Source organism: Penaeus japonicus, unplaced genomic scaffold (genome assembly GCF_977035675.1).
Source record: "Penaeus japonicus unplaced genomic scaffold, GWHDUDI00000001_assembly GWHDUDI00000009, whole genome shotgun sequence".
Classification (NCBI taxonomy): domain Eukaryota; kingdom Metazoa; phylum Arthropoda; class Malacostraca; order Decapoda; family Penaeidae; genus Penaeus; species Penaeus japonicus.
Genome location: NW_028234411.1, coordinates 40,500,583 through 40,510,582, shown reverse-complemented (window position 1 = coordinate 40,510,582; position 10,000 = coordinate 40,500,583). Strand labels below are relative to the sequence as shown.

General features: G+C 39.5%; 2 protein-coding genes across 2 annotated transcripts in view; both read left to right on the top strand.

Moving 5' to 3' along the window:
• The window catches only part of LOC122250855 (juvenile hormone esterase), a 25,415-nt gene extending 25,132 nt beyond the window's left edge, over positions 1-283 (top strand). Inside the window, exon 15 of the mRNA XM_086540277.1 lies at positions 1-283. This exon is cut by the window's left edge and continues 342 nt beyond it. The gene's annotated coding sequence lies outside the window, so the exon portion shown is untranslated.
• A 2,941-nt stretch (positions 284-3,224) lies between these two features.
• Adsl (adenylosuccinate lyase) overlaps positions 3,225-10,000 on the top strand; it is a 9,456-nt gene continuing 2,680 nt past the window's right edge. Inside the window, exons 1-8 of the mRNA XM_043012529.2 lie at positions 3,225-3,478; positions 4,675-4,878; positions 5,569-5,693; positions 8,320-8,477; positions 8,663-8,814; positions 8,944-9,161; positions 9,369-9,549; positions 9,926-10,000. The exon at positions 9,926-10,000 is cut by the window's right edge and continues 102 nt beyond it. Coding sequence (XP_042868463.2) covers positions 3,341-3,478; positions 4,675-4,878; positions 5,569-5,693; positions 8,320-8,477; positions 8,663-8,814; positions 8,944-9,161; positions 9,369-9,549; positions 9,926-10,000 — 1,251 coding nt within the window. The 5' untranslated portion in view covers positions 3,225-3,340. The remainder of the gene's footprint in view (positions 3,479-4,674; positions 4,879-5,568; positions 5,694-8,319; positions 8,478-8,662; positions 8,815-8,943; positions 9,162-9,368; positions 9,550-9,925) is intronic.

Here is a 10,000-nt window from a genome sequence, read left to right as displayed (position 1 = left end):
AGAATGAAACAGAGAAAACACATGACTCGAGAATGTATAGATATAGCGTGTTGTTGTTACCGTTGTATAAATACTTTATTTAATTTAAATGATGTGTTCACGTGTTTTTATTTCTGATGGTAAGACTAAGTCAGTTTGTTACATTTATTTGACAAGTCTGTTTGTTATTTTCTTATTGTTGTTTACCCGTGTCCTTGAACTTACTATTTGTGAATAGCATCATCTATCTGTTATTATTAGTACTGCCATCATTATCCTTGTCCATAACAATAAAGTTGGCCATTATGATTAGCAATACTTTTCCCTTAACATCGGATTGTTTTCACAATGTTTGACACATTATCCTTTTCACTTCAAGTTAATTGAAGTTTAACAAAAGCTTTCTTTGGTCTTCAGACAGAATGCACGATAAAAAGAAACATAGAAATTAAGAAGGTTATAAGTGTACCAGTAACAAAATACATATTACAGTATGGATGCAGTTTACCTATGTAAAACGATACGTAATATAAAATACCTGGTAGACAACTTTTCTGAGATTTTCAATAAATCTATCTGCACTACTAACGGTCTGTCTTAAATGTAGTTCATATATGAAACAGAACCACATATTATGACACTGCCTGGATGGATACACTACTGAACAGTTCAGTTTTCAACCATATAAATAGTTCCTATTTTTCCCCTCGGATTTCGTGAAAATATTCGATTTGAAAGAGCAATATAGAAAAAGAATAAGTAATATTTCAGTAGGTATCGACGCCATATAATGTGAAAATCTACCTGATTGGCCGGCGCGATAGAAACATCCCCAACCTGTGTCTCTTCTAATTCGTCCCCATCCCACCACATCTCCCCACTCCTCCGGTCCAGCCTCTCCTACTTTTCTCGACCCACACTCTCACATTCATCGAACCCACCCTTGTGCGCTTATCCTACTCGGTCAACCTACCCTCCCCTCTTCTTCAACCCAAGCTCACCTACATAACCAAGCCACCTTCGTCCACTTCTCCATTCCATTCCCGCCCACCCACCCAACCCACATTCGTCCATCTCTCAAAGGGCATTCTTCCCCACTTTGATTTCTAATCTCCTACATGTGCCCAGCTGTTGCCCACCAAACTTCTAGAGCTCACCAACACAGGTCGAGAGAGAGAAAGAGAAAGAGAAGGGGAAATATAAAGATAAAGAGAGAGGGGAAGAGCGAAAGAAAGAGAGAGATAGAGAGAAAGAGAGAGCTAGAGTTGTTTGCTTGATTGGCAGTGTCCAGAGACGATACACACAATAGAGAGTGTGTACGGAGGTTGACAGCCAGACGAATCTTCTGAGTTACAGGTTTTATTCTTGGGGCAGTCTCGTAGTACAGTGTGTAGGTTCTGTCTATGGCGGGGGCGTGACCCTGTCTGATCGGTCACACGCAGGTGACCTCTTTTATACACGACTAAAACAAAGCGGGCCTTCTGGCACTAGAGTGAGAAGTAGAACCTTCTTGTGATGAAGAACCGCAGACGGGATGGCTATCTATGGTGGTTACTCAGTCTGGAAAGAGGTGATGGTGACTCAGACAATGAAGATTATACATATAGGTAAAATAGATATATACTAGTAACAATTGCATATGACATTAGACATTTGCTAAAATATGAGCAGGGTATTAGATGAAATAAAATACACTAATAGTAATATTGAATTACAGTGAATGGATATATGCTGAAGGTACCCCGAAACGTCTGGCGTTTGTCAGGCTCTGGCGATGGCCAAGCTATGGGTCCATAAAGAAAATAAAGGAGCACAAGGAATGTGACTTCGGCAAAGGTTACATGGCTTCAGAGAGAGAGAGAGAGAGAGAGGGAAAGAGCGAAAGAAAAAGAAAGGGAGAGAGAGAAAGAGAGAAGAGAAAAGGAAGAGAGAGACAGAGAGAGACAGACAGAGAAAGAGAGAGAGAGAGAGAGAGAGAGAGAGAGAAGAGAGAGATTTTTTTTTAAGAGAGAAGAGAGAAGAGAGAGAGAGAGAGAGAGATTGATTTTGATAAGTTTATTCATACTATACAGGAGAGAGAGAGAGAGAGAGAGAGAGAGAGAGAGAGAGAGAGAGAGAGAGAGAGAGAGAGAGAGAGAGAGAGAGAGAGAGAGAGATTGATTTTGATTTTGATAAGTTTATTCATACTATACAGGAGAGAGAAAGAGAGAGAGAGCAAGAGAGAGAGCAAGATAGAGAGCGAGAGAGCGAGAGAGCGAGAGAGCGAGAGAGCGAGAGAGAGAGAGAGAGAGAGAGAGAGAGAGAGAGAGAGAGAGAGAGAGAGAGAGAGAGAGAGAGAGAGAGAGAGAGAGAGAGAGAGAAGAGAGAGAGAGAGAGAGAGAGATAGAGATAGAGAGAGAGAGAGAGAAGAGAGAGAGAGAGAGAGAGAGAGAGAGAGAGAGAGAGAGAGAGAGAGAGAGAGAGAGAGAGAGAGAGAGAGAGAGAGAGAGAGAGAGAGAGAGAGAGAGAGAGAGAGAGAGAGAGAGAAAGAGAAAGAGAAAGAGAAAGAGAGAGAGAGAGAGAGAGAGAGGGAGAGAGAGAGAGAGAGAGAGAGAGAGAGAGAGAGAGAGAGAGAGAAAGGAGAGAGAGAGAGAGAGATAATTTTTCGGTTCCTATGCCAACGTGGACGCGACCCTCCAAAAAAATTGTTATTCCCGTTTTCTTTAGACGGATGCATTTCATTTCTCTTGTTGTGGCTTCGACGTTCTACTGCATGATTTTTTTTGTTATCATTTGCTTCTGATTTATTAAAAATATATTTCTCTTATTGATAAGTAAAAGAGCTTACCTCATTTGAAATAAAATATTATTCTTTAAAATTAAATATATATAAAACAAGTGTTTTATCTTACGTTCGAACAGTTATACCGGCAAGCATCTGCTAGAATATGACAAAAGATACGTGATACAACCTTATAACCATAAAATTAATAACACATCCAAGAAAAGACACGACCGCCTTTATCCATATGTACAAGTAAATCAAAGACATATGCCTACTCCAACTTATATCAACCTCCTTGGTTTCAAACCAGTTTGGGGGCGATAATGTAATACTCTCAATGGTGCTGTATTAGTCTGCCTAAGGGCCCAGAATAATATCTCTGCACAGAATTGGATTGATCAATGCAAAAATGATATCAATCGTGATCGTCATCAACTTCTAATTATTATTATTACAAATTTCTTGAAGGTGAGGACCATCCAGCAGATGCGGCCGCCGTCGTCTGTCCAACAGGTTTCCTGAAGGAGCAGAAGACCCGCCGACGCCCGCACGCCCATCTCCGCTTACAGATCCCCCGGCAACAACGAGAAAGCAATCATGTCGACCGTATACGACCAGTATCGCAATCCCCTGACGTCGAGATATGCCTCGAAAGAGATGTCATTCAATTTTAGCGAGACGAAGAAGTTCAGCACTTGGAGGAAGCTCTGGACTTTCTTGGCCAAGGCGGAGAAGGTGAATTAATGTTTGCATCGCAGAATGGTCTCTTTTTCTCTCTAGACTTCAAGGTCACTCTGCCTAGGAGCTGTTCTTTACGCAGATCACTTTCTTACTCTACCATAAATTAACATTTATTGACACCGCCCACCCTTATTTGAAGTTATTTTCTAAAATCGTAAGTAAACTCCGAGAAAAAAGGTAGAAAAAACATCCATCTAAATCTATTTGGACCCAAAAATGTCTTTACAAAATTTCTACATTTTCTCCCCAACACTAAAACCCAAGTTTAAAAGATAAACAAAACTGTCTTATAAAGAGACTGACATAATACTCACTGTTTTGTAAGTTAATCCTCAGACAGATACAATGATTGTGTAAATAGTGGCAAGGCAGAGCTTGTAAACCTCCGTAGGGATTTAGTGTCAAGCGACTAGTTATACAAGAAGAATGTTTTGGAAGTTGATCAATTTATCAATTCCATAAATTAAAACTTAGAAATAAAACCAGTATTAAGATGCCAGATTCTGTTTTATTTTATTATTTCTAATTATGAAATTCATCCATACCAAATATATATTTATTGGATTATGTACTTGAATATATTCATTGAATACATTGTATTTATTTTAGGAAGACATGCAACATGCTTAGCTTTTTTTATATATGCAAGTATAATGATATTTTCTCATAGTAGAAGGCTAATGACATGACATTGAAGCTTAATTATTTTTTTATTGCTTTTTGTACTTTTCATAGCTTTAAATAAATAGATTTTCTTATTTTTCATATGTGATAGACAAAAGAGTGTATATATACATGTATTTGTTACTATACAGTGTATGTGGTGTCGGTAAGTGTAAATTTGCTATTTGTAGTCTGTGGATAGTAAATATTCAATGTCGTGAATAATTTCTCTTTGTATAATATTTACTTACTTTTATATGATAAACTGAGAGAAAGTATTGTAGTTTTATTTTACCTTATAGACTTTACAAAAGAAGTCTGATAAATGATGTGATGAAAGTTTCAAAATCACACTGAATTTCATTTTCACATGATCAAAATCCTTTAAAAGATCACCAAAACTGTAGCACTTACTAAACCCACAGTCAACAAAACTTAAAAGAAGAGAACGGTTACAAAACTAGATGAGATTTCACCGTCTTTACCCTCACACAACTCTTAGCGCTTACCACTCACCACTGCTGCAGGAACTGGGTCTGCCCATCACAGATGAGCAGATTGAAGAGATGGAAGCCAACTGGGAGAGCATTGACTTCGAGCAGGCAGCGCGGGAGGAGCGGGAGACGCGCCACGATGTCATGGCCCACATCCGAACCTTTGCCTCCAAATGCCCCTCGGCTGCTCCCATCATCCACCTTGGAGCGACCTCATGCTATGTGGGCGACAACACAGTGAGTTGTTGTGGTTATGGTTTATTTGCGTTTTTCCTTTTCTTTTCCTCTCTTTCTCTCTCTCTCTCTCTCTCTCTCTCTCTCTCTCTCTCTCTCTCTCTCTCTCTCTCTCTCTCTCTCCTCTCTCTCCTCTCCCCTCTCTCTCCTCTCTCCTCTCCTCTCTCCCTCTCTCTCTCTCCTCCTCTCCCTCTCCTCTCTCCCTCTCTCTCTCTCCCTCTCCCTCTCCCTCTCCCTCCCTCCCTCTCCCTCTCCCTCTCCCTCTCCCTCTCCCTCTCCCTCCCCCTCCCCCTCCCCTCTCCTCTCCTCTCCCTCTCTTTCTTTCTATTTTTTTCTTTTTCTCTCTTTCTCTTTCTCTTTCTCTCTCTCCCTCTCCCTCTCCCTCTCCCTCTCCCTCTCCCTCTCCCTCTACCTCTCCCTCTCCCTCCATGCAGTAAACACAAAAATATTAGATGTAATTTTGAATCTGCTAATTAAAATCTACTTTATAATTCTTAAAAACATGCTAATTTTCTGATTTCCTGAGGAATGAGGATACTATTTGCATTATCTTCACCTGAGTACAACTAAATTTTGTACCCATATCCTTTACAGGTTAAAGGTTAATTGTTCACTGTCTCTTAGTAATAATTACTTAAACACATGTATCTGATATTCTGAAGAAAGCCCTATCTATATTCCCAACTGTTGCAGGATCTGATTGTCTTGCGAGATGGCTTCGACATCCTGCTTCCTAAACTCGCACGTTGTATCCAACGCTTGGCAAAATTTGCCAAAGAGCAGAAGGACCAACCCACGCTTGGATTCACACATCTTCAGTAAGCCCAGTGTATTTTCTAGAGGAATTATCTGGAGTGAAACATTGATGTTGCATGACAACATGTTAACCCTCTCTGGACGGGTGGTACACTACGGTACCGTGCATTCTAGGCCCGTTCGTTGGGTGACGCCATATGGTGTCGTTTATTTAACTGATTTAGGCCTATGCGTTCGAGAGCCCCGGCATTGTAACATGCAAGGCGGGAATGCCCCCGTCGTGACTGGGTTAACACACTGGTAAAAGCTATTTAAAGTAAAAAGCCTAGTCAAGGGATGGAACTGATGGATATTGACATGTGGTATAGATCTAGATCTTTCTGTTAGGTTGTTATTGTAACAATATCTGGAATAGATGGTATTATATGAATGCAATAAATTGTTCATACCTTGATTTAAGTTGTCAAAGTCTAGAATATTAAGATTAGTATTTTATCAAATTAATTAGCCTTACATATCTGAACCAATGTCCTTTTAAAATTTGTATTTTTGTGTTCTCTTAAACAGTTCACTATTATACATTGCTTATACATAGCAATCAAATTTCTAACTCCCCTGGTGTTTGTAGTAATTTGATCACTTTTATGTAAACTAACATCTTGATTGGCAGATATGTAGCAGAACAAGAGAGCCATTAAGTAATACTTTAACATATAGGTAAAATACCAAGTATCGCACATTCCCCCACATCCTTCCACCTGATTCTTGTAGACGTAAGTTGCAAGAGCAATCTATGAGGTTGCACCTCCACAGTCAGGCATGCTTCTTGGCAAAGAGTCAATATTAGAATAGAGAAAACTAAATTTAATTTGCCCCATTTATGGCATTCCTTGCTTTTGTGTATTTTTAATCAGTGTCTGTCATACTCAACCTCTTTTCCCTTTTTTAAAATCTGCTCTTTGTGCTTTTGATCATATATTATGTATGGTAGTATCATTAATTTAGTTAGTGCAATAAAAGGAGATAGGTAAAAATGCTAAGATAGGAGAGTGTCTTATGTTTAGGGAAATTTATTTTAAATTTTATTTTCTCATTTACTCATTAAGTGTTTCTTGTTCTCTTCTTCCACCTCTCTAGAGTTCATGAACTTCCTACCTAATTATGATTCATTTTAAGGCATATGTGAGTACATCAACTCACAGGAATTTTAATTTAGTGTTGTTGCATTTTTGTGATTCATGTGGTCAAGGGATATATTTTTAGAACTTCATATTTACCATTTCAGCAGCCATAGGGTTAATACAAGACAAACAGCAGTGTATATATGTGTGCGTGTGTGTGTGTGTGTGTGTGTGTGTGTGTGTGTGTGTGTGTGTGTGTGTGTGTGTGTGTGTGTGTGTGTGTGTGTGTGTGTGTGTGTGTGTGTGTGTGTGTGTGTGTGTGTGTGTGTGTGTGTGTGTGTGTGTGTGTGTGTGTGTGTGTGTGTGTGTGTGTGTGTGTGTGTGTGTGTGTGTGTGTGTGTGTGTGTGTGTGTGTCTGTGTCTGTGTGTTTATGTGTATGTGTATGTGTGTGTGTGTGTGTGTGTGTGTGTATGTCTATGTGTATGTGTATGTGTATGTGTATGTGTGTGTGTGTATGTATGTATGTATATGTATGTGTATGTGTATGTGTATGTGTATATGTGTGTGTGTATGTGTGTATGTGTATGTGTATGTGTATGTGTATGTGTATGTGTATGTGTGTGTGTGTGTGTATGTGTGTGTGTGTGTGTGAGAATTTTGAGAAATAGGTATCAAGCCCCTTTAGAAGCAGTAATCTCTTGTTTTATGTAGGGATTACGTTCTTAAACTCTGCATTTGTCTTTTCATATTACAGTGATGAATATTTACTATGAATGTGTGAACACCTGTTTCCTTTCAATCTTTCACCTCAAACAATCATAGAAGTACTAAAGCAAGAACATACTGTTTGTAAGTTCTATCAGCATAAATGAGAAATAAATTTTCAGCATTATGGAAACCACCCCTTCATTCAAGTAATTAAGATTATAACTTCAAGCTATATATCTTATATGTAAATGTCATGGGATATTTAACCCTCTCTTGCATATCATGTTTCAAATGAATGTCTGCCTGATTTACCTAACAACTAAGTGAAGCCATTTCACCATTGGCTGTGAGCCAATGACAAACTTGTGAGTAATTGCTAATTCTCATTTGATCTGCTAATCAAAATAAATTTATACACAGGGCAGCAGGATATTTATACAGTGTAAACACAGTAGCTAAATCCCAATCCACTGCAGTTGAGATTTATTTATTTCTTTTTTATTTATTTATTTATTTTAGATTTTTTTTAAAAAACACAAGCATAACTGAAAACACAAAAAGAGATTCCTGATAAAGAAAGGTTTTCAATAGTTTTCTCTGATGATCAGGGTACTTTTAGTCTGCCAGTGCATTATTCTGATCAAAACATTTTTCCAAAAGACCTTTTTTCTCAATAAAATTTAGATCAGTCGGTCTCTTTTATGATTATATAGTTAGATAATACTACTTTTGCTTCTATAATCATCTGTGAGGACTAGAACAAACCAAACACATGCTGGCACCATGGAGAACCTTTTAGATGTCTTGAAAAAGCAAGTTCATTAAGAATTAAACAAGAATTTCTCTCACTTGAATTAGGCCAGCTCAGTTGACCACTGTTGGGAAGAGAGCCTGTCTTTGGCTGCACGAGTTGGTGATGGACGAGAGGGCTATCAGCAGGGCCCGGGAGGACCTCTGCTTCCGTGGGGTCAAGGGCACCACTGGCACACAGGCATCGTTCCTCCAGCTCTTTGAGGGTATGTAATCTGCACACTTTTTGTTGGTGTTGTATTTATTTTCATCTGTTTGTTAGTAACAGAGGGAGCTACGTGTGAATTTTATATAGGTCAATTTATTCTTCTACTTGTAGCACTTTTTTCATTAGGTTTTATTCCTGTGTTATTATTGGAAATGTTAAATATTATTAATCTATATTTTGCAGGAGATGGTGAGAAGGTGAAAAGGTTAGAGGACCTGGTAACCAAGATGGCTGGTTTCAAGAAGGCTTATCCTGTTTGTGGTCAGACATACACTAGGAAAGTTGATGTGGAGTGCCTCAACACCTTGGCATCATTAGGAGCCACAGTGCACAAGGTTGGATATGCTTCAGTTCATGGTAGTTAAGTGTTGTTATTGAATCATGTTGGACCTGTGAGAATCTTGATAGAACTTTGCAGTCAGTTCTTGCTCTTTTACACCTACCTTATGGATGACTCCACACAGATCTGCACTGACATACGGCTCCTGGCCAACATGAAGGAAATAGAAGAGCCCTTTGAGTCCAATCAGATCGGCTCAAGTGCCATGCCATACAAGCGGAACCCCATGCGCAGTGAGCGATGCTGTGCCCTGGCCCGCCATGTCATGGCCCTACCGTCCAATGCTCTCAACACTGCCGCGACCCAGTGGATGGAGAGGACACTGGATGACAGTGCCAACAGGTACTGTGACTGTAAAGTTACCTCCTTTTTCCGATATAATGTACATAGGTTTGGATGTTTATGAATGTGTGTGTGTATTTTAAGTTTTTGAGGTTCAGAGCTTGAATTTGATTGTTTGCAAGATGCTCATTGCAGCATTATTAGTGTATTTATTGATAATTAAAACAATAATTTTAAGAGTAATAATAATATGATTAATTCCCACAGGCGTATTAGTTTGGGCGAGTCATTCCTTGCTTCTGATGGCATGCTACAGACACTGCAGAACATTCTGGAGGGTATGGTGGTGTACCCAAAGGTAATTGAACGTCACATGGCCCAGGAACTTCCCTTCATGGCAACAGAGAATGTTATCATGGCAGTAGTGAAGGCTGGAGGAAATCGCCAGGTAAGGAGTCGAGTCCACTTTTCAGCTAAAAGGACCTCTCTGCCTAGGAAATTATCTGTGCTCTATTTTGATTACTTATTTTTATGATTTTTTTGTCTGAATGAAATGGTGAAAAGCTTGTAAATGGTAGAATAGTTAATAATATGTTAACCCTCTCTGGACGGGTGGTACAGTACTGTACCACCCATTCAAAAGCCCAGTGGCCAGGCGTGTGCCAGCCATTCAATTGATTTAGGCCTAATAATTCGAATGCCCCGGCATTGTTACATTCAAGGCTAGAATGCCCCCGTCGTGGATGGGTTAATACTGAGGGGCTTCACTTTAGTCTCTATGGTGACGCCATAACACTAAGTTTATGGTTATGCTCTGCCGTCAGGACTGTCACGAGGAGATCCGCCGCCTTAGTCACGAAGCGGGAGCAAAGGTAAAACAAGAAGGAAAAGAGAACGAC